This window comes from Balaenoptera musculus, chromosome 1, assembly GCF_009873245.2.
Source record: "Balaenoptera musculus isolate JJ_BM4_2016_0621 chromosome 1, mBalMus1.pri.v3, whole genome shotgun sequence".
Lineage (NCBI taxonomy): Eukaryota > Metazoa > Chordata > Mammalia > Artiodactyla > Balaenopteridae > Balaenoptera > Balaenoptera musculus.
Genome location: NC_045785.1, coordinates 132028844 through 132055957, shown reverse-complemented (window position 1 = coordinate 132055957; position 27114 = coordinate 132028844). Strand labels below are relative to the sequence as shown.

Below are 27114 nucleotides of genomic sequence, written 5' to 3'. Positions count from 1 at the left end.
ACAATCAGTGCAAACAGATGTGTTGATTTTTAAGGGGTCTCATTTCATGGAGTATTCTTTTCAAATCTGTCCTGCAGTGTTTACCTTGGAGTACTGGACACTGAGATAAAGGCATGTTCCAGGAGAGCAGTCAAGGTCATTGATCTTTGCCTAGGAAGTCTGCTTAACTTCCTGTCTCGTGTATGTGTGTGGTACTTGAAAAGATTCTAAAATAAAATTGATTTTAGTCACATAACCACGATAAGACTGTGGTTTTTGCTTGAGACCTCTCACGCCAAAATCCTAGGGAGAATAATAGTCAAACAGCGCATTCGGCTTTGCCTTTGCTGAGGAATTCGTGTTTCTCTTCAGGACTCTGTTCTATTAAAAAGTGTAATACCAGCATTTCTAGCCAAGTTAGATCAGAGGAAATCACACTGCCAAATCAGAATCCCAGCATTTTTGCAATTTACCCAGGTACCCAACCCATCAGGTTGTTCTTATCCAAGAGGAAGTTCTGAAGTCAGGAGAGAATATTCCAAAAACGTGGTCTCTTCTGAATTCCCTATCAAATAATATCAACACCCCTGGTTAGAATCCCAGCTTGGTAAGGCCCTGCCTGTTGCAATTCATTTAGATCATTTCTACGGAACATTCTTGGATTGGTCACCAAGACTAGAGCACAGCCTGATCCAAAATAAAGTTCAAGTCATCCTTACCCTTTTACTTTCCTCGTTACAGCTGAGCACACACTGGCTGTTGAGCTCAAAGCCGTTGGTGCATTCATACATGCCTTCAAAGACAGGAGAGGGGGGCTCACATACCACTGGGATGCAGCTGCCTTGCTCCCAGATTCCATCTTCCAGGCACTGGATCTTCAGGAACTTGCTGATAAGACATAAAGCAAAATAGCCCATCAAAATCCCTCAAGGAGGTTATGGGAGAAGACTGGACCCTCAGTAACATGGGCTAAGGATTAGCAAATAGACAGGGGCAGTTGGGTCTCGTTTAGCCAAATGTCACACCTCTCTAGTCTAATTTCTAAGTCATGGAAGTAAAAATAGTAATGTGCATGTAATAGCAGTGATCACATTAGCTGTTATATAGCAATATTTTGTATATTACTCTCCAGAGAGTTTTTATAACTATCAGAGCAACATCTAGACTTTTTCAGTTGGGTTTTCATTAAGCTCTTCATCTTAGAGCAGTCTCACACCCAAGTGCACTTGGAAATACCTGGTAGGATGGAGTACAGAAATGATTATCACACACTCAGGGGACTATCCAGAAGTCATTTGAGGATCATCAGTGTTAATATGGTAATGTCATCAATGAAGCTGCCAATATTTATTGGTTCTCCAAAGAGGGGGGAAGATACAGCAGTAGGGGTCTTCTTAAAACAGAGGCTCTTACCCTGAACTTCAGAAGGGCAAGAGCCTCACTGGAAATTACTATGGCCATTTTGTTTGCTTACAAGTCCATTTTTTTCTTGGAAAGCATTCATAGCTTTCGTGAGATTCTTGAGTAGACACGACTCAACAGTGTCCTGGAAGAACTGTCCTTCCTTCGCATGCACAGATGTGGCCTCCAACCAAAGAGACTGCATTTGTGATGGACAGTAGTCAACAGAATTAGGTTTTGCTGCTGCAAACTCCATCCCCTTCCCCTTCTAACTCACTGCCAAACTGAAGATGCTGTCCATTTTGCTGTTTTAATGTATCCACTTCTGATTCAGAACGTAAGATAAGCTTGTGATTTTAAAATAGAAATAATCCTTTGACCCCTGATTCAACCACATGGTGGCCTTAAATTTTTATTTTCCAGTATCATGATGTTCTTTTTAAATTTAAATATGCCCACCATCTACACACGTTTAATGGACTATCATACTTTTATGCAATGACCCCTGCATGCTTCTCCAGTATTCTAATAATTATACTAGTACAACATTTATCACATTATTTTATAAATGTGTACATGTCTGTCTTTCCCACTAGGTTGGAAGCTGCCTGAAGGCAAGGACTGTGTTTTATTCTTGTTTTTAATTCCCAAGAACTAAAAAAAAATCTGTCTTATATTAGGCATTAATCAAATATTTGCCAAATTGAATTATTTAACCAAAATTCACAGTGTGTTAGGCACACTTCATAGCACATTATATATTTTAACAATGTGAACCATCAGAATATCCCTAATGAAGTAGTATTATCATTCCCATTTTATAGATAAACATACTCAGAGATGTTAAATAATTTGACCAAGATCCTACAGCACAGAATGCAGTTGATTTCAAAAAATTTAAATAAATTTTAATAGTTTAACATATTTTAACAATATCCACTTAGATATTCGTGAAGGAGTGTTTAACTTATTATTAAATAGTTATTTAGATTCACACCTTTATTCCCAGTAATATTTTAGGATAGAAATCTGATTTTATGACTGGAATTCTTTAGCATCATAGTTTATGTGGACATATATCTACTATCTGTTAATGATAAATACTATTTTTGAGCTGTATTTCAGGTGTTTGGAAAGACACCTACATACATTATTTCACTGAATCCCCCAAACAGCATTTAAAGGTAAATATTATTACCCACATTTCAGAGAAGGAAACTGAGCCTGAGAGATTTAAAGCTAGCTCAAAGATCCACGGTAAAAGCTGCAGAGAGGGCTTGGACCCAGGTCATCCTGCTGCCGAAGCCTGTGGTCCTCCCTGGGTCAGGCTCAGCTGCACCTCTTATGCTATACAATCCACTTTGAATATCAATAATGTCTCTCTCCTACTGAACAGCCCTTTATCCAGATGCCACATTTATAAGTGTGACCAAAAATAGAAGATTCATTTGAAATTTTTGCATTGAGTAATAAATTATGTATAGAAAATTGCACAACTCAGTATATAGCTCAAGAAATTTTTACATGTGAATACATCTGGGTGATCACCACTCAGATTAAGGTACAGAGAATTTCCAGCCCCCCTAGAAATCCCTCTTCCCAGTTGAACCTTCCCACACCCCTGCAACCCACACTCTTCTGACTTTCATCAGCTTAGATTCATTTTGCCTGTTCTTAAACTTTATATAAATGAAATCACACACTGTGTACTCTTTAGTATAAGGCTTCTTTCCCTAAAGGAAGATGACATTTATTTAATTAATTAATTAATTTATTTATTTAACATCTTTATTGGAGTATAATTGTTTTACAATGTTGTGTTAGTTTCTGCTGTATAACAAAGTGAATCAGCTATATGTATACATATATCCCCATATCCCCTCCCTCTTGCATCTCCCTTCCACCCTCCCTAACCCACCCCTCTAGATGGTCACAAAGCACCGAGCTGATCTCCCTGTGCGATGCAGCTGCTTCCCACTAGCTAGCTATTTTACATTTGGTAGTGTATATATGTCAATGCTACTCTCTCACTTCGTCCCAGCTTACCCTTCTCCCTCCCCGTGTCCTCAAGTTCATTCTCTGCATCTGCGTCTTTATTCCTGGAAGATGACATTTAAAAATGTCTTCTCTAATCGATTTTCAAGGAAGCGTATGCAGTTCTTTTTACTATAACGAAGTTCATTTTTGTCCCTCTCCTAGGCTGGATAGTCTACCCTTTTTTCACACTACAGAGTTTATATTCTCCCAGGGACTCTCTCCTTTCTATCACCTCCCACAGATGAAATCCTTCCCCTACCTCTGCTGAACTGTCATTCCCCAGCTGGAGAGAGCAGGCAATACCACTGACACCAGGGGAGAGGCAAGGCTGTAAACCTTGCATGTCAGCATGGTCATAAAGGAAAACCCTTGCTTGGCCAGGACAACAATATTTTGACTTCATGTGGTATTTTTCTCTGAATTGGTTGGAACGCTTCAGCCATGGAAACAGTCCTCCCTTTTCTTGCCCAGAGTGGAGAGCCATTCAAGAATGCCGATTTCATATATTTCCTTGCCAGTTTAATAACCTCAAGGATGAGGGTAGAGAGATCAAACTTGGCTGGCGAAGAGTGAGTTGGGTGTTGCGGGTGGTACCCAGGTAATGTGACAGGCCCTGCGCTGCAAATCACCAGTCATATCAGTGATAAGGGAGGAAGAAGGCTGTAAGGTGGCAAGGGAAGCAACACAGTTCACATGGGTGCCCCTGGACCCCGGAGGAGGCACTACAGGAAGGGGCGGAGAGAGGCTGGGAGAGAGTCCTGCTTCCCTAGGAAATCCTGTTTCCTTCCTGCAGGGGTTCCTATGCCCCCTCAACCTCACAGATTCTCCTTACAGTTTCATCTCCCTTATACAGGGGCTGTCTTCTGCATGTCAATCAATCAGATGACACAGTTCAGGCCCAACCCTCAGACTTCTCGCAAAGCATTTGATTGGTCAGTGTCACTGGCTCCATGTCAATGCCTGTCTATACCCACTTAGGAAATGACTCTTGAGATCACATGGTATGGAGCTTGGCACTTGAGTGTCATGGGCTGGTTCTGGCCTTTGTTCAAAAAGGGACTGAGATTGTGGTAGGAATTCAGGGTGTCCTGTATTCCTCCCAGCTCCAGGAAATTTGGTTTCCACATTGGGCCCTTGAAGGGGACTGAAGCCTATAACAATGGCAGAACTTTAACCCCCAGCGGTACCAAAACTGCCTCTGCGTTTCTTCTAGTTTGGTGATCTTGAGGAGTAACCTCTGACCCTTATAAAATCATTAATGAAAACATTGGTTTATTCAGAATGGTCCAACTCCTTCGCATAAAGTGTATGAGTCAAAAGCTAAGGGACACTTTTTAAGTCATGAAATGAATAGGTTTGCATTTCAAAGAATGATGGCATTGGATATTAGACAAAGCACACAGGCAGGCCCTCACCAAGGCAGAGATTCCAAGGCTTTTCTGATAGTCTAGTGCAAGTGCCTTTCACTTGAAATATTCTATTTACGGACTATCAGCTCCCTGTATTTTCTTTATCCCAGGGGAGTAAGAGAGGCTAAAATATCTCATTTTACAGGCAGGAAACTGCACATTAATAACTATGAGGTGACTTGCTCAATGTCACAGAGCAAGCAAGTCAAAGGCAAAAGCAAGAATAGAACTCAGAGTTTTGAAATCATAACATAACACCCCAACATGGTGTTGGAAACACCAACAATGGTTTCCAAATGACATTTGTAGACCAGCCCCATCAAAATCATGTAGGAACTGTAGAAAAAACTAGCTTGCCTAAATCTCCTGGAACTGCCCTCACACTCTATATTTTTAAATTTGTCAGCAGTCTTAAAATGTAGCCAGGTTGGCAAACTACTAAAATCTATGCTACTTTCCTATGCTAGTAAAAATAAACCATAGGTGTAGAAATCAGAGAGCAAAATCACCCACCTAACAACACCGGCCAAAAGGCTGGATGCTTAGCAAAGACCAAACACGACAGTTACAGCCAGACAACTTACTCTGTAAGTGGTACCATGAGGGTTTGGGGGTAGGGGAAGGTTTGTATTTATTTTCCCTCTAACTACTCCAGACAAATCACCACAATTTCCAAGTTAGAAGATGCTTTTTCCAATTTCCAGAACTTGTGGTATCCACCTAGTGCCGAAAATCCAGCTGTGCTCTTTCTGCTTCTTACATCATTGCCAGAAATAAAGATCTTGTAATCAAAACTTGGCTGAAAGTTTGATTGATGTTGCTTGAGGCACACATGAGTCTACCCCATCCTTCTATCACCACTGCAGGGTTTTCAAAAGTAATATTTATTTTTCATTGGAGAAAATAAAAGTATGATTGTTGAGTCCAAGGGAATTATCATGTCTTTACTGATCAAGGGCATCTGGTGTCTCCAATGAGTCGTCCCTCATGAGTAATAATAATAATAACAGAAAAACAATAAAATATTGAGCACTGAAATGCTAGGCATTGTACAGAAGGATATATATCCATATCATTTTACCCTCAAACCCATCCTGTGTGATTACGGGAGTTCTTGATTCCCTTCTCTCCACACATGCTCTTCTGTAATCATCCCCAGCTCAGCAAATGATACCACCATCTACGCTGTTGCCCAAATTTGAAACTTAGGAGACATCCTTTATTCTACTCTTTGTCTCAGTCTTACCTTTTTCCCAAGTGAGTATGATCTTATTCAATCCATCAGTAGGTCCTCTTAGTTTTACCTCCCAAATATCTCCAGCATCTGTTCCCATATCTCTTGCATCTCCACTGCCATGAGCACTAGCCCACGTTCCCATCTCTCAACTCCTTACTGGAGACTTCACTTCTCCTCTGGGCCCTTTCCTACCTAGTCTGCAAACATCAGTCAGAGGGATATTTTTGTAAAAACAAATAAATAAATTAGAACATGTCATTTTCCTGCTGAGGACATTTCAATTGCTTCCTGTTGCATGAAAAATAAAATCCAAACTTTCTCACTCACGAGGTCCTGCATGAGTTGGCCACACTTTCTCTGACCTCATCCTATGTCCCATTCATCTTACTTAGTGTGCTTTGTCCACACCGGACCTAGAATCCCGAGCACAACTCAAGCTCTTTCCTGCCAAAGGAAGTTGGTACCATTCTCTCTGCTTGTGATGCTTTTCTTTTTGTTCTTTTCCTGGCTGGCTCTTCTTCTTATCTAAGGATAGTTTTTGCCACCCAAGAGCATCCTTATTTTATACCTCTAATGCTTTTGGTTTTTAATTAAAGCACCTGTGTATTTTTGCATAGAATGCATACTCTGTAATTATTTTGTGTGTTGCCTGCCTCGCCCACTGGGATGAGAGCTTGGTGAGGGCAAGACCTTATTTTCTATTATATCCTCAGTGCTCAGCATAATGTCTGGTACAGAACAGGTGCCAATAAACATTGGTTCAATGAATGTATAGATGTTTATTTTATAGATGAACTAAGTAGCTTTCGAAAAGTAAAATAACTTGTCTGAGGTTACCTAATGGCAGAGCAGGGATCAGTACAGGCACACCTGTTTCACTGTGCTTTGCTTTACTGCACTTCACAGGTATTGCACCTTTTACAAATTGAAGGTCTGTGGCAACCCTGTGTGGTCAGATGATGGTTAGCATTTTTTTAGCAATAAAGTATTTTTAAATTATGTACATTGTTTTTAAAGACATAATACTATTGTACACTTAATAGACTACAGTATAGTGTAAACGTAACTTTTATGTACACTGGGAAACCAAAAAATATTCGTGTGACTTGCTTTATCATGATATTTGCTTTATTGCCATGGTCTGGAACCAAATCCCCAGTATTTCCGAGGTATGCCTGTACCGTGATCTGTCTGATGCCAATCCCTAAGTCAAAATCTGGAAGCACTAGTGTTATTAGAAATGGAGCTGCAGATAAATGACTTCCCTTTACTTTGTGCCTTTGTACAGAGTATCTCAAAGCCTCACCACACAGAATATCCCTAAAGAGGAAAGGTAAGGACAAGGAGTAACTGCCTTACTATTTCCATTGTGTAGGTTAGGAAACCAAAGCATTAATTGGCTAAGCGTTTTGCAGGGCACGTGGTCAGTTTCTGAAGTGAAATTAGAAAGCTTCTTCACTCAGAACATTCTAGGCCCTTGCTGCTTACAGGGTGGTTCCCAGAGCAACAGCACTGAAACCACCTGGGGGCTTAGAAATGCAGAATCTCAGGGTCCCACCCAGACAGACTCAATCAGAATCTGCATTTTAACAAGATCCCCAAGTGACTCCTATGCACGTTAAAGTTTAGGAAGTAGTTTTCTAGACCATTTTAAAAGACACGGTCCTCTACCCCACCCCAGACAGAACCATCAGTGCTTCCAAGCTCCAGGCCAGCTTTCCTCTTAACAAACTGCAGACCTGGTTTCTCAAGCCAACATCCTAAATGGAGAGCAGCAGACTCCAGGCATAGCTAGTCCACAGCCGATCATAGTTGTTCTTCCCTCACTCACACCAGGCCTCCCGAGGCCCATTCCCAGTCCTCTTGACTGGACAAGCAATAGTAATCAGCAGGGTCATCCCACCGGGCCCATGGGCTTTGACCTTTCATTTTTCCCTGACTCATAAAAATGCTTACAACTTACAAAGCTCCTCTTCCATGTAAAATAGAGCCTCTCTGTCAGAATGAGCAACCTGCTAACCCCTAAAAGCATGGGGTCAATTCTACTTCAAAGCTCCACACCTCACTTCTATCTTTGATCTTCCTGCTGCTAACTCTTCGTCTCCAAATCGGCAGATGTGATAATGCCCTGGCCGTAAGTCTGAACCCCTACCTCAAGTTTGGGGCCACTTCTTCATGTCTCACTGCCTAAACTGTCCAACGCTCAGCCTCTCTCACTTCAACAGCCCCCATTGAACCTCTTTTCTACCAGTCTCTTGGCCCCTCTCATGCATTCTTCACACAGCTGACGGAGCTATCTTCCTACTAAATCTGCTCAGGTCACCTCCAGACCTAAAAACATCCTGAGGTTTCTCCAATGCCTGCAATTTAAACCTTAACATTATTCCACATAATTCTACATCCATTCCCTTCAGGGGGTGTTTGAGGAGCTGGGAATTACACTGAAATGCAGGGGTGAACTGGGTCTAAAACATGGAAACCTTAAATAGGAATCTCTTGCTTTCATTGTCTTTCATCATTCAGTTACAGCATACCTCGGAGATATTGTGGGTTTAGTTCCAGACCACCACAATAGAGTGAATATCACAATAAAACAAGTCATAGGCACTTTTTGGTGTCCCAGTGTATGTAAAAGTTATGTTTACACTATACTGTGGTCTATTAAGTGTGCAATAGCTTTTATGTCTAAAAAATGTACATGTATTAATTTAAAAATACTTTATTGCTAAAAAAAAATGCTAACCATCATCTGAGCCTTCAGTGACTCATAATATTTTGCTGGTGGAGGATTTGAAATATTGCGAGAATTACCAAAATGTGATGCAGAGACACGAAATGAGCAAATGCTGTTGGAAAAACAGCACCGATAAACTTGCTCGATGCAGGGTTACCACAGACCTTAAATTTGTAAAAAATGCAGTATCTGCAAAGCATAATAAAGCAAAGAGCAATAAAATGAGGTATGCTTGTATTTGTCCATTCATGTGTTCAGTCAACAGATACTCATTAAGCACCCAGTATGTGCCCATACATTGCATTAGGTCCTGCTGTTATAGAAACAACTATTAATACAATTATAAGGCCAGAAGACTAACTTGTGGGAACCCAAAGAGGGACATAAGGAAGAATACCAGGAAAGGAATGCTTAAAGATGGGTTTGTTAGTGGAGAAGGACCTGCCAGGTAGAAGGAGCAGTGCATGCAAGAACCAGTGATGTGAAAGGCAGTGTGTGTTTGAAGCCTTAGTCTAAAGTTTAAATGGAAAAAAACAGGCCTATATGTGGCCCCTGTGGGGGAAAAGAGCCTGGGTGGGACAAAGGTCTGGCAGAAAAGGGCCACAAATTGTATGAAATCCACTTCAGAGCGTAGGATCTCTCATTTGCAAGGAATCCTTTGGCTATCTTCATAAAGTTTCTAGTTGAAGAGTTCTTCTTCTAGATATTGTTATATTCCTGTTCCTGGTCAGTCCAACTCACAGGCCTCATGAAAATTGCTCACAGGATGTCCACACATTCACACCCTCACCGGGGAATTCACGAATCCATCACTGCCCTTCATTGTTGCTCTTCCAGAAAGCAAAGCTCTTTACATGGCTCCTTGTCCAGAAGTCACAGCAGTGATAAGACCTGAATCCACTAGAGAGTTATCAGAAATTCTGGCAAGTTGTGACCTACATAATGACTTCAGAATTTACACGGGTGAACCCTGCATTTGCCTCATCCCTCTGATGTGGGCTGGAATGGAAAGGCTGACTAACCTTCTCCTTGCCAGTTTTCCCTGAATTAAGAGGAAGAGTCAGAGGTCACAGTGACCTTCAGCAGGTTGTTAGTGGCTTCACTGGGTAATTTCCATCAGGAAGATAGTGTGCAAAGTGGTTAAGAGTAGATGACTTGGAATCAGGAGACTAATGCTCAAACTCCAGCTGTGGCTCTTCATAAGTCTCTGACTTTTAGTAAGTCACCTAATCTTTCTTCTCTCAGTTTTCCTATCTGAAAAATGGGGATAATAGCTTCCTTACAGGGTCTTTGGAAGATTTTATAAGTTAGTGTATATAAAGCATGTAGTACAATGACTGGTACATACAATGTTCAATAAGCCGTGGAAGTTATTAGCTCTGATGACCAAAATCACTCTCTCTCTCTCTCTCTTCCTCTGTGTTCCGTGTGTGTGTGTGTGTGTGTGTGTGTGTGTGTGCGCGTGTGTGCATGTATGAGAGATACAAGTGTGGAATGTTAGCATTCTACTCAGTCTTTCCACCCTACTTAATTCTTCAGATTTTTGTCCCACCCAGAATCTTTCAGGAGACAGTTCATGAATTAGCTGGGCCTGACCTGACCTTATTACTAAAGAAAAAAGGCAAGCTCACCATCAAAATGTTCCCCCAGGATGCTGAAGAAGGGCTTAGAGGGAGCCTGAGACGGGATGGGGTAGGAAAAAGGAAGTGTCGAAAGGGCATCAGGGAGAGAAATTGTGAGTTGAAGAACCTAATGGCTTATATATAACAACCCAGCACTTACTCATGTTAGATTTTTAAAATTATTTTTCCTGATTAATAGAGAAATCAGTGGTCAATATAATATCAGAAGAGAAAGGACAGTTTTACAACAAGACGCTCCCTAGCTTGGGATTGAATGTCACAGGGAAATCTATAAGTTCATCAAATGCTCTGTTCAAAGTGAAGGCTGCATGCCAATCACCAGAGCCTGTGAAGCCTGCAGCAGCAAGCTGGCCTGTGCCCAGGTGTGTGTGTGAGTGTCCAAGGCTTGGAGCAGAGGTTTAGTCACTTTCATGCCAAAAGAGGCTGTAGTAAATTAGCCTAAATCTCACATTATCCTACAATGGCAAGAGAATTGAGGATTCCAAGGATAAACTTCGAATGTATTTACTATAAACACTAATTATAAAGCCAGACAATGTCTTAATGGAAAGAAAACAAATTTCTATTTCTCACAGATGCATGAGTGTACATAAAGATTACCGTGTGTCCCTTAATTGCCAAATCAGAGCTAACCTGTGTGTCTCTATATACATAGGTTTAGCATCTAGTCATGTATGTATATGCACAGTGTTATGACACAGAACTTACAAATGAGGTATATTATTTTAGTGAATTTTTAAAATTACAAATCCAGGGTACTTAAGGAGTTTTAGCATTTGCCTCAACTGCACATTTCATTTCGTTAGCCAAGTCTTTCTTTCCTTTCTTATGGTAGGATAAAATCAGTTGAACCTCAGAGAATTGAGCTATGGTTCAAAAAGATCAAAAGAGACTAAAAATCTAGGTAATGTCTCCAGGACATGCCCTTCCCTTCTCCTCCAAGTCCAGCCTGACTGTATTTGCCCACCCTAATTTTTGAAATATGTCCAGCTCTATCTTGCTGACGATTTAATTTCCATTTCTTTTTCTCCACATCCCCCTTTTTCCTTTTCACGGTCCACTTGAAGCCACTGTAGTATTTGTATAACTCACACTGGGATGAGATGAAACATTCAGAGGAGGTTCTGATTGGTGGAGGGAAGTACATGTATTTTTTTTTTAATTTAATGAACTTTCTCTTTTGATGTGTGTGTTTTATTTATAGACAGGGGAAATGCACTCCCCTACCGCCCTGGTACTGAAGACCTATACTTCCCACTTGGAATGCCACCTTCAGTCTTTCTGGTCTCTATGTTGTTTTTCTGGGGCAAAAGAACCAACCACAGGACAGGAAACAACAGCCCCTGATAAAAATGTAGCTGAGTATATTCCTTGCTAAAGAAGAAGATTAGCTGTTAAACACACCAAAAGCAACAGTCATTTTACAAAGGAGTATTAACCTGCTGGAAATGATGATGATGATGATGATGAAACAGCAGCTACTTCTGACTTGAAGCTTGATCTAAGAACTGTGCTCAGTTCTTTATATCTACTGTCTCATTTAATCCTTAAAAATATCTGTAAGTATCCCTCTTTCCTATTATCCATCTGGTAAATAAAAATAGTCATGTTCAATAGAGATCAGTGACTTGAAAGGTCAAAGAGCTAATAAATAGCAGAGTTGGGATGTAAATTTATATCTCACTAACGCCAGAACCTGCGTAATTAACCACTAAGCAAAGAGATAAATCTTGGATAAAGGAAAGCCTTCCTAGAAAGCTGACTAAATTTTCTTCTTCAGACATTTTAGAGAAGTGCTTAATCTTTAAACTCAATTCTAGAAATCCTTAAAAATGTACCCAATATTCTGTCTTCAAGAAAGATCTAGATCTAATCCTCTTGGGGGTGAGTGGAGAACAATTCACCAAAACCCATTAAGAGGAAGAAATAAAACCTTGGCTACTCATTTGGATCAGAAGCTCTCCAAGTATTACCTACTAAGTATTGCCTACCAAGATCTTGTCTGTGTAGTATTTGTGTTTATAATATATTGCTGCTTCTTTTTTTTCCTGGTGGCAATAAATTTCATGTATCACTTCTCTCAATGGTGTTATACCAAAGTGTTAAATCTCCTCATTGATTCTGTTGAGATAGAAAATAAAATATAGACTTTTAGAGCTGGAAGTCACTCAAGATTTTCCATTATTTTTCAGAGGTGGAAAAAGAGGCTCAGAGAAATGTAGTAATTTACCCACGATCAAAAGCCTTATTAGCCAAGAGCATGGGCTTTGGAGTTAGAATGGTTTTAGCACCATGTATTGGCTGAGTGATCATGGGATGACTACTTAACAATACTCTGAGTCTCAGTTTCCTTATCTGGAAGAGGGGATAATAAAATACTTAAATGTATTATTATTATTATATTATATCACTATATATTACCATCTCATATTATTCTACATTATACTATTATTTTATCATATAATAAAATTTATCAGTGTCATAAGAAATAAGTGGGGTAATGTATGTAAAGCTCTTCACACACACAGCACATAGTGATGAATCATCATTATCATCATCATCATCAAACCAATAGAACAGAGTTGAGACCTTATGTGTTTTAACTTTCTGCCACACTAAGTCTTCCTATGTGTACAGAGATGGGTCAAGTACACACATCTAGCTACAAAGCCCTCTTGCACCCTCCCCCCAAATCGGATCAGACAAACCTCACTGAAGGGTTTTACCAACCAAACATTTGTCAAACAATAAATAGGCACAATGTGAGTCCTATTTACAATATTGCAGTCTGAACCTACATTTGTGTTTCTAGAACTTAAATAGATTTATGTTCTTTGGAAAAGTGACCCTCAGAAGGATGGCTATTTACAATTACTCTGAAAAAGTTATTACTACTACAGTACCTTTCAGATGGTATCTTGATGAATGACTAACTTAGAGGGAGAGGCTGTCTAAGTAAAGTTAGAAGGTTGGGATAATTTATAATTTAAATTAATTATGAGCCCTAACGAGGTTAGCCTAACCTTCACACATAAAGATAACACCTAATGAGAAAAAGGTAACAATGGGAGTGAAAGACAAGGGAGAATATAACACGGTCTTTTTGATAAAATATAAGTCATACACACTTATTTTAGCTCCCTGGGAGGTTAGGTTAATGAAACATTAACCTGATTAATGTGATTAATGATGACGTATATGTGGAAGTAAATTGCATGGAAGGAAACGAAAGGTGTGTGTGTATTATAAAATATGAATAAGAAAGAACTCCTGAAACTATCTAAACATGGCAATTTCTTTGAAGTTCCCATTGTTTGTATGTTCTCTATTAACTCCAAAAATAAATAAACCTCAAAGAGACGCGTGAAATCTGGCATGCAAAAGTGCTGCTATAGTAATTTTGAGAAAAGAAAACGTTACTCTGGATAGTTTTAGGACAGTCAAAATCCCATGACTGATATTGTTCTTACACAGAGAAAGGTTTGTGTCTGTAGATTGTGCTTCTTGATTTTGGCTGCACATTGGAGTGACTTGGGGAGCTTTGAAAAGACTAATGCCTGGGTGCCACTTCCAGAGATTCTGATGTAAGTGGTTTGGGGTTTGTGCTGGGCATTAAGATATCTGAACTCTCCGCAGGTGATGCTAATGTACAGCCCGGTGTGAGAACCACTGTTCTGGTGAGCTTGTTGAGAGGGAGAGGTCTAATCCTTTTTCTGTTACCACCAACTTGTACAGTTTGCCAATCAAGCTTAAATGTCAGTTGAATAAATGAAATTAAAACTGTCTCTGGAGAATGACCATTCCTTCTATGTTGCTGAGACAATTGCTAGAAGAAAAATAGACATAATATTTTTAAGGGTTCCTTCCACTCTAAAGCACTTGAAATCGAAATTTCCATACCCTCATAAGAAAACAAAAAGAACACCCTCTTTCCTGCACCATTTTTAGCATCAAATTTAACATTAAAATCCTATCATGAATTTTCTTATAGTTCAGTCTTTTCATCCATTTAGAAACTATTTATTGAGTACCTACCAATAAATGTAGAAGCCACGGGGCACATGATGCTAAACAAACATCCATGGTCTATTGGACAGGTAATCGAACCATTTCTACTCAGTGAGATAAATGATGTTGTCAGGGAAGTTTTCTGTGCAGTGGGAAACCATGCGAGGGACACTTCCTACAGACTGGGGAGATCTGGGAGGCTTCCTAGACAAAAATCACACTTATGCTAAAAAATAGGGGAATGGGAGTTAGCCAAGCAAAAGGCCACTGTTGGGGAGAGCTCTGGCCAGAAGGAATAGCATGTTTGAAGGCCCAGAGGCATGCTAGCCATGGTGTATATAAAGAAGTAAAAGAAGTCCAGAGCCTTAGAGCCTACAGTACAGAAGGTGTTGTGTGTTACAGTTGGAGGGAAGTGATCTCTCAGGGAAGATAGTCAGCGACGAAGCTAGGTAAGCCAGGCCCAGATAGATCATGCAAGACCTTGAAAATATTTTAAGTTTAAGCTTTTTCATTTTCTTAGATGAAATAGCAGAAAGGCTGGTCATTTAGTTTTATGCAGGGGAATACTATAACTGGATTTGAGTGTTTTGAAGATCATTGTTGCTGCAAAGTAGTGAATGTATTGAAGGGGGAAAGACTGGAGTTAGAAAGATCAGTTCAGAAGTGAAAAAGGATAGTGATCTGTCATAGAGAAATGGCAGCAGGGATGAGGAGAAATGGCCATATCTAAGAGTCAGTAAGATGATGACACTCAGTGGAAGTTGATGATTGAGGGTGAAGGACATTCGAAAGTCTCAGGTTATGTGCAGGTCCCTGACCTGTCCAACCACATGGAACACAGAAGGATGTGCAGATTTGAAAGAGATTATAATAGGCTCTGTATTATATAGTAAGAGTTTGAAAGGCAGATCGGATTTCCCAAGTGGCTATATCTGTAGGCTGTTGTCCTAATGGGTCTTATGGCCCTTACAGGAAGAGACTAGATAGCAGGTGTGGTTTTAGGAATCATCAGCATGTGGAAGGTAGTCGAGGCTATGGGGTAAATGATCTTCAACCCATACAAGTGTGCAGAGCAAGAGAGAAGAATGAGCACAGAGACACCAATATTGAAGAAATGGGCAGAGGAGAAAAACCAGAAGAGGAAATTGAGAAGAGACAGAGAAGAAGGAGGAAAATCAAGGGAGTGAGATAGAGCAGAATCAAGGAAAAAGTCTCAAGGAGGGTCTAGCCAACCATGTTGTAATGAAGAGCTAGACTCTACCTTTGATGTTTGACTCTGATGGCTTTCAAGCCCCACCATATCCCACATCTGAGCAAGCCTGTAAGAAAGCCTGGGTGCTTCCTCTTTTGGCTTCAGCAGAAAGTTCAAACCACGCCAGGTCCTGTTCACATGCACAAACCCTCCCCCAAGCCTCACCCCCTAACCACCATACAACTCCAGACCACTCTCCCTTCCCTGGTTGCTCAAGCCATTTGAAGACCAACTTGGAATTTTCCCCTTCTCTCCCCTGAAAGCCTCATTATGTGAGTAATAAACCTTTTCATACTCTCTTGGTCAATGTGTGGCATCATTACTTTCAACATCCAAACCAGACTTGGGTGGGAGAGTCCATCCTATCTCACAGGGTGACCGTGACATAAGCCGACTATTCTCACATAACATAAGGTCCAAAAAGAGTCCCTGCATTTGACAGCAGTGGGGTCCATGGCAGGCTCAGCCTTAGTGGAGAGATGGGAATAAAACCTGAGTGTCAAAGTGTGAAGGAGGGAGAAGATGGCAAGATGGAGACAGTGAATACAAACAACTCTTTCACCAAGTTTCACTGTAAAAGGGAGAGGGAAGCTGTGGTAGCTGGAGGGGGACATGGAGTCAATAAAAGGCTCTGCTTGTTTGAATTTTAACATAGGAGAGACCTGAGCACAATTAAAGAGAAGTAACCAGGCGAGAGGAAGGAAGAGGCTTCAGATGTAGGAAAGAGGAAGGTAAAGTGATTGAGAGAAATTCTCTGGAAGGGGTACAGGATCCACAGCAAAGGTGGAGGAGTTCATAATTCATTTTATTTTACAGATTTTTTAAAATTTATAATAAAATATGATTATTTATTAAAAGAATCCCAAAATAGAAGACAAAAAAATCTCCCTGAGTCACACCACTTGCCCAGAGTATTGACAGTTTGGTGGTTTTTTTCTAGTTAAAATAAATCAATAAATAAGGGTATTTTTTTTTTTTAACTGAAGTATAGTTAATTTACAATGTTGGGTTAGTTTCAGGTGTATAGCACAGTGATTCAGTTATACATATACATATAATACATAAAGAATATATATATATATATATTCTTTTTCAGATTCTTTTCCCTTATAGGTTATTATGAAATATTGAGTGCAGTTCCCTGTGCTGTACAGTAGGTCCTTGATGGTCATAATTCATTTTAGACAGTGAGAAGGGAGAGAACATGTTTGGAGGTGTCAATTAGCTTGCACACCTGTGGGCAGACCTTTGCGCTTTAGGGAGTGAGATGATCTGCTGGAAGTTAGGGAAGAGGTGTTACGACTGGAGGAGAGGAGGTCTGAAATGGCCTTCAAGAACAGAGACAGTGTTTGTCTTCAAAACACAGAAGGGTCTGGACACAGGATGGAAGGGTCACGTTACTGTCTTACTGCCATCTTGGAGTGCTGGTCTCTGCTTGGTTTGCCTATTTCGAAGGATCTGTCTAGTTTTCTTTTATCACTCTCTGCCTCCACAAATTGGCTATGATCTCCTCTTTCTAGCTCACTTCATTATTTTTTTAAACTGTTTATTCATTTATCTCATTATAAAGTCTAGAAAACTTAGCAAATATAAACAAGCAGAAAAAGAAAAGTTATATTCCCTATAAACCTACTACCTAGAGATTATGACTATTAATACTATAATCACTTCTAGCTTCTGAAGAAGAATGATAAAAACATACCTTTAATATGGAAAATAAGGATTGTGTCATTTATAATAATTATGTTCTGCTTTTATCCACTTGTATTGTGAATGTTCTCTCGTGTCTTTAATATTCTTCTAAACATCTTTAATGGTGACAGGATATTTCATGATATGCCCGTATAATTGTATGGCTGTACTATATAATGGGCATTCATTTTGTTTTATTGAATTTTTTGTTACTCTCCTTCTCAATTTTTCCCTCTGGAGAATCCATACAGTTTGGGTGATACTGACTCTACCCGTGACTTCAAGGCCAGAGTCCTTGACCCAGGCCAAAGCCATTGCATTTCCCTGTCTTCAGGAACTAGAGTCAGTGTGAGCAGTGTCGCCTTCAGATCCCGGGAAGAAGGGGCAAGGGATCCAGGGGCCAGGAGAAAGGGCCTACTTGTAGCCCATGTCCTCTCCTACGCTCCACTGTAAGGAGAAATAATGTCCATGAAAGAGGGAGCATGGAGGCTGTGTGCTCCTGAGGCCAGAGCCTAGGTCTTACTGATATCTTCACTCCTAACCCCGAAGCTGGCATAGAGCACCCACGGGAAGAAGTGCCAACTGCAGCTGTGCCCTCCCTGCATCCGCAAGTGCAATGGGACAAAGCTTAAACAGGTTGGATAGAAGAGAAAAGTCAGATGCAGCATTTATCTCTTTTCTCTTGAAACAATATTCAACAGACTTGAGAAGAAGCAGGAAGGCAATGTACTTGGCTGACATTTTGGTAGTTGTTTCCTTCTTTTAAAAAGAAATGAACAAAAAGTAATTTCTAGCATATGTATTGAACTTCATAGTTTATAAAACGCTTTCAGTACATTACCTGCTTTGGGCCTCAAAACAATACTCTTGGGTAAAAATCATTACTACTCCTCACATCAAGGAGGCAAAAACCGAGACACGTGGATGTGAAATACATTGTTCAGGGTCATGCAAAGAACAAGCGGCAAATTTGACCATCTAGGAGGTTTTTCCACTACTCAGAGAACTGCAGAAGACTAGCATGTGCCCACTCTGTCTGGGTTAATCTCCCTGTTAACTTCTCTCAACTTCTTCTCTCCCTGCCTGCTTGTCCTAGAAAGAATTTTAGGGCTCCATCTGTACAACTCTGGGTTCCAAGCAAGGAACAAGGCTGACATAGTTCGTTGGGTAAACACAAGAAGCAAGCGACAGTGATTTACTCCTGACTTGCAAACTTCTGATTACCAGTCCACTGCTGGCTATGTAAACAGGTGTAAACTAAGATTAAAACCAGTTTATGCAGTGCAGTAAATAATTTAATCTCTCCTCAGCATGGTGCTTGTGAATGTAAATGTTTAAGCCCAAACCGATGCTGATGCTGTGATGCAAGCTTCCAGTTTCTCAACCAGAAAAGAAAGCTGTGCCAGCAAATGGCCCTTGTGGGCCCCTGCTGGGGCAGGGAAGCCGGTGGAGTCAGATATGCAGATGCAGCAGAAAGCCCATCGTCATGGAGGAAGCCTCACTGTTCCCAAGGCAAAGCTCAGCCATGGGCCCAGGGGAGCTAGGAATAATGCCTCCACCCCGAATTCCTCCTGGTCCCGAGACTTTTCTCTCTCCCTCTAGTCTTCATTGCATTGTTCTGCAGACACCTGAGTTGGCTCAGGTGTGTGAAAAGGGAGGCAAGAAGAGAAGAAAAAAAGCAAGAAAACAGCAGCCTTCAGGCTGGTTGTAATGCCATTCTCACTGGAAGATGACCTGGGTACTCACTACCTGTCAATGCATGCTGACGCAAATTGATCTAGACCCTATGACCATCACATGCAAATGTGTTTTCAGCTGTCAAAAACTGTTGACTATACCTGCTAGAGTCACTGAACCAGAATGCTGCTTCCTATGAATTTTTCATCAGTATTTATTCATGTCCTAATTAGCCAGGATCTTGCCTCGGGCTGAGATCTTGAGGAGGGGACTTCCCTCTCCCCCTCGCAAATATGATCTTGGGCTTTCTTGGGAGTGAAAGGCTCTGGGCAAAGCCGGACTCAATCCATCCCATGTTGAGATGGCTGGATGTTGACTAGAGAAGGGCAAATTGGAGCCAGAGAGTAAGCTTTCTGTTTTTTCTTTTGCTCCCTTAGAGAATTCTAGCTTACAATCAAAGTTGGTATCTCCTGGAATCACTGATAATGCCATGGCTGGGATTATGTCAGTTCAAAAAAAAAGTCTTTAAAAAAATGCCTACTATGATCAGATTTTGAACTAAATCCTGGGTAAGAAATAAATCTGATTTTCTCCTTTACTGCCATAATTTATGGTAGGAAAATAATAGTTACTATTTACTGAGTACAAGGAGTTTCTTCTTCTGAAAGCTTTTTGCTTGTTTTGTTTGTTCAGAAAATGTTTCTTTTTCTGAAACCATTTATTGAGCACTTAGCACAAACCAGGCACTGGGCTGAATATGTATTATCTTGTTTAATCCTCAACTGAGCACTCTGGTGAGGGCATTATCCCCAGTTTACAAAGATGAGACCCAAAGAGTTAAGTAACTTGCCTGAGGTTACTCAGCTAATAAAATGGGGAACAACTGGGATCTGAACCCCAGCGTGACTTTCTTTAAAACCTTTCCTCTTAAATGATTCAGTAAGCTTCTGTTCTTTCTGATCCACCATGCGTTCAGAAGAAAGGCTCTCTTGGTTTCCGGGTCTAGGAGTGTATACACACAAAGTCCAGGAAGAAGAAAGCAGAGAGACTATAATTACAATATTCATAGCTAAAATGTATTGAGTTTTATGCTTTAAAAATAAATTTACTGACTCATGTTTTATACATACTGATTTATTTAGCTCCTACATTATTATTATTATTATTATCATCCTCATTTTACAGATGAGGAAGACTGAGGCAGAGAAAAAAGACTTCCCAGCATCACATAACCAATAAATACCTGCGCTGGGGACCATCCCGGACAGGTTCTCCCATAGCCACAACCATAAGCCTCCACCTGTCCTGATGAGGATGCTCTAGGACAGAACTGGATTCAGGTGATGTGTGTACCGCTTAAGAAGCTCATAACACTTACTTTCAAGGAAAATAATAATTCGGGCAGAAATTCTTTTAAAAAACACCTAGATGAGACTGTGGAATCTCCTATGAGAAAGAATATCTTTACAGAAAGCATACTTGGCCAGCCTGCCTGTCATGACTGGGGAACACACCTGTGCAGGTGAAGAGAGATTATATAGAAAAACAAACACAACAAACAATGGACAACCCAGAAGGTCTTAATATTATTTCCAAAACAATGGTCTAGGATTTGCAAATGAAGGAACAGGAGCAAGGTACAAGGGTAGAGAGAACTGCAAAGACCAGGAACAATCCAACTTACTTCCTGACTTTATTCTCCGCACTTCCCATCACGTAGTAGCCCGGTTTGCATTTGTATCTGCAGATGGAGCCCACATCATGGTTGCCCTGGAGGCAGTGAGGCAGGAGCAAGTTGGCGTTCGGGATAACAGGGGGAACATCACACTCCAACTTGCAGTAGGCTTCAGGGAGAGACCAGAGCCCATCTTCAAGACAGGTCAGCCACGGGCTCAGTCCTGACTCCAAGAAAGAGAAGCACAAGATGCTCAGAACAGAGAGTCCAGAAATAAAACACTAGCAGAGAGAGCGAAGACCTGTCAACATACCGGCATTCTTGGAAAGTCACGTTATTCTTTGTGGAGCGGCTTCTCTAAAACCTCAGGTCAGATGTTTATCCTATATCTTTGTGCCCACAGAGCATCTACTGTGCTCTCTTATACAGCACAGAGGTCAGAAAGCTCTTTCATGACCTGAATGAAACGAGGGCTACCAACCAAATCATTACCTCACTTCCTCACTACAAATAATAAAAATAGAGTAGTGACAGTATTGTGGAAAGCATTATAATAATACTAGATGACAATTTTATAGTGCTCATTATATGCCAGGCACCGCTCTAAGCATTTTACATGTATTCACTTGTGTAAACGTCAAACCTCAAACAACCCTATGAAATAGATACCATCGTTATCCCCTATTTTGCAGCTGAGGAAATTGAGTTTAGGTAACTTGCCCAAGCTAGTAAGAAGAGAGGCAGGGTTTGTACTCAGGCAGTTTGGATGCAAAGTTCTGCACTTCAACACCATACCATATGCCTCAAGGTCATTCATGGTTTCTCCAAGTGCAATCCATGGACACCCCACGGCAGCATCACCAACCCACCTCAGACCTACTAAGTCAGAATCTGTCAGCATGAGGCTCAGGAAGTTGCATTTGTAACAAGCCTGCTCAAACATTGTTAGGCACACCTAAGTCCAGGAGGTAAAGAGCAAGATGTGGGGTCTTCATCTCTTCCTAGCAGTACAGCTCATATAACTATGCTCTCATTTCTAAAACAGAACTAAAAGCACCTAACTCATAGGATGGTTGTAAATATTAAATTTAAAAATGTGAATGATAAAGGGTATCTGGATTATGAATACTATTAGAAAACTGTTAGTTGGCTTGACTCCAGAGGACATAAAGTCAAATAAAAATGGGAAAGTCTAAGTTTCTTTCATTAATGAGATCTTGAGTCAGGGCATTCTGGGACAAGGAATGGTATTGCCCTTTGGGACTTTGCTTGTGTTATCAGAAGAGGGTGATACAGCAGAGCCAAATGGGAAGGGCACTGGGGTGAAGAAAAGATCCCAAAGAGAGAGAACCTGAAGAGGACTTGCATACAGCTCCTGGTTGGCCAGACAATACCTTGAAGCTTGGCTGGTGGGACACAGGAGATGGAGCAGCGTTTCAGAAAGTTTGTTCCCTCTGAGCAGGAGAAGTTTGCATAGTTCACCAAAGACTGGTCGGGGACACCACAGTCAAGGGGCATGCAGCTCACAGCCCGGTCCCAGTGCCCAGAGGAACATGTGAGCAGAATTTCCTTCTAGAAACAGAAAATTTTCTGCTGTCAAGGTGACATAAAAAGGCTTATCAAAACAGTTTCCAGGCTTTGAAAGAGTCCTGATGATTATTATGTGCAAACGTTCACAACAGGCAAAATTAGTTTGTCTTTCTCCCTCTTTATGCCTTATTGTCTTAGTGTACTATCTCACACTACCCAGGTATGTTGCTAATGAAAGGCAAATGTTAGTGTAAGGGAATCTTTAAATGAAGACACTCCTCCGGGCCAACTCTTGGCTATCCTCCACGTGCTTCTCCAGATCACTCTCTACCCTTCTCCACCTTGCCCTGGGATGCTGGTTCCTGTAGATTTCATGCCTCTGACTTGTGTTTGGTTTAGCACCCAGGGCAACGCTGGCAGGAGACGGGAGAGGGAGAGAGGCAAGGGAGGTCAGGGTGCTGATTCTTGCTACTCCTTCCCTAGGGGTTGCTGTAGGTTGGCTGCACCCTTTGGCAGCGATCTCCACACACCTCCTGCGCTCTCTTCCCAGGGGTTCTGCTGAGTGCTCCCTATAGTCAACTCTTCAGGCCTACAGGGGATATCACCCCTTCACCCTGGGATTCTGCACCATCTCCTTGTAATTTCCTATATCCTGCCCCCACCTTTAGAAGTGGTCCCTTTACTGAAGTCCCTAGAATTGCCCACCTTTGAGTGTGTCATCTGTTTCCTGCTGGGACCTTTACTGATAAGCCAACAGATAGTGCTACTAAACATAATTGTCTCCTCTGAGAATGGTGCCTAGGCTTTAAGAACAGCTGAGACTTAATGCATATGAGGCATCTTCCAAACTTTGTAGTTAAATTTGAGAGATTCCAGCTGTTTCCCTGGGCCTGCGGTTTCTGTAGGGGAGCCCTAGAATTCATCACCATGAAATAAACGAGGAGACATTTTTTGAACACCTAGAAGGGCCAGATTCTTTACTAGGTTTGGATAAACAAGACCCTCAAGGAGCTAATAATCTACCAGCCGAGCAAATCATAGGTTGAAGCAGTGTATCAGAAAACAATTGAAGGGGGAAAAAGGGAAAGAAGGAGAAAGAGAGAGAGGAAGGGAGGAAAGAAAGTAAAAAAGGAAAATGCAGGAGATATATTTTTGTTATATCCTACTTCCTTCTGTAATGATTTGAGAGAATATAATACAAAGAATGCAAATGATAAAATGAAAGAAGTAGAAAACATGGACCAAGGAGAAAGAAAATATAAATTGCTGTTAAAAAAAAAATACAGCGATATAATATATGCATGCTTGTTTTGTGGTGGTGAGATAGCACTACAGGGGCTGGAGGAGGGATTGCCCATACTTGGGTAGGAGGGAGAGGGTTTGGGGGGAGGTTCACAGGGTAGGTAACTCAGGAACCGGCCTTTGAAAGATGAGCGAGACTTCCCAGCAGCAGAGGGGAAGCAGGGAGAAGAAAGTATTCAGAGTGAGGGGAACAGGCTGAGCAGGCACTCGGAGACCTGGATGCTCATGGCTTGTTTGGGAGAAAGCACAGCCGTCATTCTAGCCAATGGGTTACCAAAAGTCAAAGGGAGAGTGGAGAGATTCTGCGGCTCAGCCAGCCATCCCACCAGGAGACCACAGTGGCACCGAAGCCAAAGGTAAAGTGACTGGTGAAAGCACCTGTCACCCCTGACACCCACTCTTGGCTGGCTGCTCCTCCCTGCTTTCCAGTGTTTCCCTGTTGCCTGCCAGAAGAGCCCAATTCAAAGCCAGACACATTTTTCTGTTTAGTTTAAGTTATTGTGTCAACAAAAAGCAAATATCCCCACTGTCTTGTGATCACGAGCCAGGATCGTATAATCTGTTTAGTGGGGCCAGCCTTGGGTGACAGGAGTGGTCAGCTGGAAAGCTGTGTTTGCTGACTCCACCATTTGTTTGGCAAAAGGTGAGCTCCCACCTTCCTTCTCCCAACTCTGTCCCTGCCACACTGATCACAGCCTGGAAGACTGGCTCAAACCACAATGATCACTTAAAGAATGTCTCTCAAACTCTGCATATATTGCCTGGTTTTTCTCCTGGCTTCATTAGGTATTAACCATTTTGTCTTGAATTTGTTCCTAATTTTAATGAATTGCAAACACCATCTTTTCTTCTCTCCCCTTCTTTACCTATATCACACAAATGTATTTAGTTCCTACTTTGTTTTTGTTCTTTTTCCTTCTTTCCATCTCTTTTCTAGTGTGAGTTAAGCTGAGTCAAGGGCAGGTGATAAGAGTTCTGCCTTTCTCACCAAAGCATCATAGACCAAGGAGTTGGTGCTTCAAGGTATGTTAAACCTGTCTCTCTCTATGCAGAACCTAAACCACCTGAAACCAAAGATTGTGTCTTTAAATTCTGACCATGTCTAAGCAAGTGAAATTCTTCCACAGATCCACAACCTGCTAAGCAGTCAACTGGTACAAGATGAAAACAATTCCAATCTTCCAAACCACTGATACCTGACTAACCAATCGTGATTCCACTCTTCCCTCATCATAACTCATCTTTCTCATCTTCTTCTCAAGCATCATTACCTTTTGCCTAATGCATCCTGTCTCTATCTCATATTGTGCTCATGTTTTCTAATGGTTGATTTCAATTTTCAAGTTCCTCTGTAGAGTATTGAAAGCTCTCTAAAGGAAAAATGGAAAATAAAATTCTTAGTTGAGAATACATTATCACGCTCATCGTAATGGCAGCTTTGCAGAGAGCTAGGTGCCTACCATTTTGCTAGAAGCTGATAAATTATGTCTAGTCAGTCATCAAAATAACCCAGTGACTGAATTGGGCGATTGGGATTGACATGTATACGCTGATGTGTATAAAATTGATGACTGATTAAAAAAAAAAAATAACCCAGTGACGTAAATCCTCCTGATTTAATTATTTTACAAATGTGGAAACAAACTGAAAGTGGTTAGTTTCTTTTGTGTGTTTGTCGTTACCTAAATTACACACCTACTAAACAGTGGAGTCAAAATTTCATTCCAGGTCTGTCTCTCAAACCACACTCTTCATTAATATATTCTACTACCTTCAGATCACCTTGAAATCTTCAAGTGGTGCATGGTAGCTTGTAGAAATTTGGAAAATTCAGTTAAAGCTAGAATCATGATATAATCCCCACCTCAGTAACAGAAGGAAGAAAATCAGATGCTTTCCTCCAGTCTTCTTGTAAGGAGGGCTGGCGGGGGTGGGGAAGGGGGGTGGTGCGGGGCAGTCAGACAATGAACCACAAACAAGCTGATTGCAAACTATCTTGCCTGCAAATTGTGGACAGGTCTAAACTGCAGCATTCCCATTTTGAAGCCAAAAGTGGGGGTCATAATTTCTGATAGGAAGATAGAAAAGCAAGGGAGAAGGATGGAATAAGTGTTCCTATCTACTGCCCACCTGGAGAGAAACTGACACCCTAGTTAATGGAAACTGCACCTGTTCTTATATATACCTTGCATTTCTATAAAGCCATGCTTCTCCTTGCTTGTTAGATTCCTCATTTTTCCTTTCAGATGATTTAAAAACACGTGCCTTTCCCCCATCCAGCCAGGGGGAGGAACATGCCTACTGTCCCTCCCCAGGGGCTTGGTCCTGATAACCACGGGTTTCCAACTCACCTGCATGGGCCTGAGGTACTGCCCACTGCTGGCTTGAAGGGCAAACCCCCTTTGACAGGTGATAGAGCACTTCATGTGACCTGGGCCACCAGAGGTACAGTTCACCACTTCCGCGTGATCTAGCAGCAATGGCACACAGCTGCCCTGCTCCCCACAGGGCCGATGGACACAGCTGGAGATGACAGAAACAGAAGTATCTTAAACTGACTCAGAACTGATAGGCAGCAGCAAAGGCTTTGCATCTCCCTCTGGGAAGTGCCTCTAAACCAAAGAGAACATTGTTTCTCCAAAACCTACATTAAATTCATTACTTCCTTCTATGTGACCTGGAACCATGCAACATAAAATGAACAAGAACAATATCATCTACGAAACGATTATGAACTGGCTTTCTATGGCTCTTCCAGGAGGACAAAATGATGGTGGAACAGGTGGGGAGCGTGTCTCAAGAGCTCTGGATGGCATCAGAAATGAATAGATCAGAGGAGAATCCTTGAAATATTTCATAACCAGTACTCTGGGCCCCAAACAATCAGAACAGACACAGGACAAAGGTCAGGAGTGAATCCTGGAGGCTCCTGGTTGTGTCAGGCATTAAACTTTCTGTTGTTCGATCACAGGTTTGTCGCAGGGAGCCCTGTAGGAAGGGCCTGGTTGTTTGAGATGGCAGAAAAAGCAACATTTATTTACTGATTGGCATGGAAATATTTTTGACCACTGAATATCAGCACCGGCTAATCAGAAATTGAGCCCATGGCAGAAAGAAGAAACTCACACATATCAGATCCCTGCCACATGCCTGACGTGGTTCTAGATGCTTCCAGGACATTATCTCAGCAGAGGAGAACTGCCTTCCAGATATCAAGGGCTAGTCAACTGGGAACAGGAGGGATAGTTAACTCCCCAGGGTTTGGGGAGACTCTGCTGGGACCATAACAGCAGCAAGGTTGGAACAGAGATGGACCTAGAGATTGTCATACTGAGTGATGTAAGTCAGACAGAGAAAGACAAGTATCATATGATATCGCTTACATGTGGAATCTAAAAAAAGAGTACAAATGAACTTACCTACAAAACAGAAATAGAGTTACAGATGTAGAAAACAAATTAATGGTTACCAGTGGGTAAGGTGGGGGAGGGATAAATTGGGAGATTGGGATTGACATATACACACCACTATATATAAA

General features: G+C 41.3%; 1 protein-coding gene across 1 annotated transcript in view; it reads right to left on the bottom strand.

Moving 5' to 3' along the window:
* Nucleotides 1-27114, bottom strand: part of PAPPA2 (pappalysin 2) — a 300349-nt gene that overhangs the window by 53209 nt on the left and 220026 nt on the right. The window contains exons 14-17 of the mRNA XM_036867003.1: nt 25928-26099; nt 22139-22316; nt 20754-20967; nt 699-867 (exon numbers count right to left, since the gene is read on the bottom strand). Of these exons, the coding sequence (XP_036722898.1) occupies nt 699-867; nt 20754-20967; nt 22139-22316; nt 25928-26099 (733 nt within the window). The remainder of the gene's footprint in view (nt 1-698; nt 868-20753; nt 20968-22138; nt 22317-25927; nt 26100-27114) is intronic.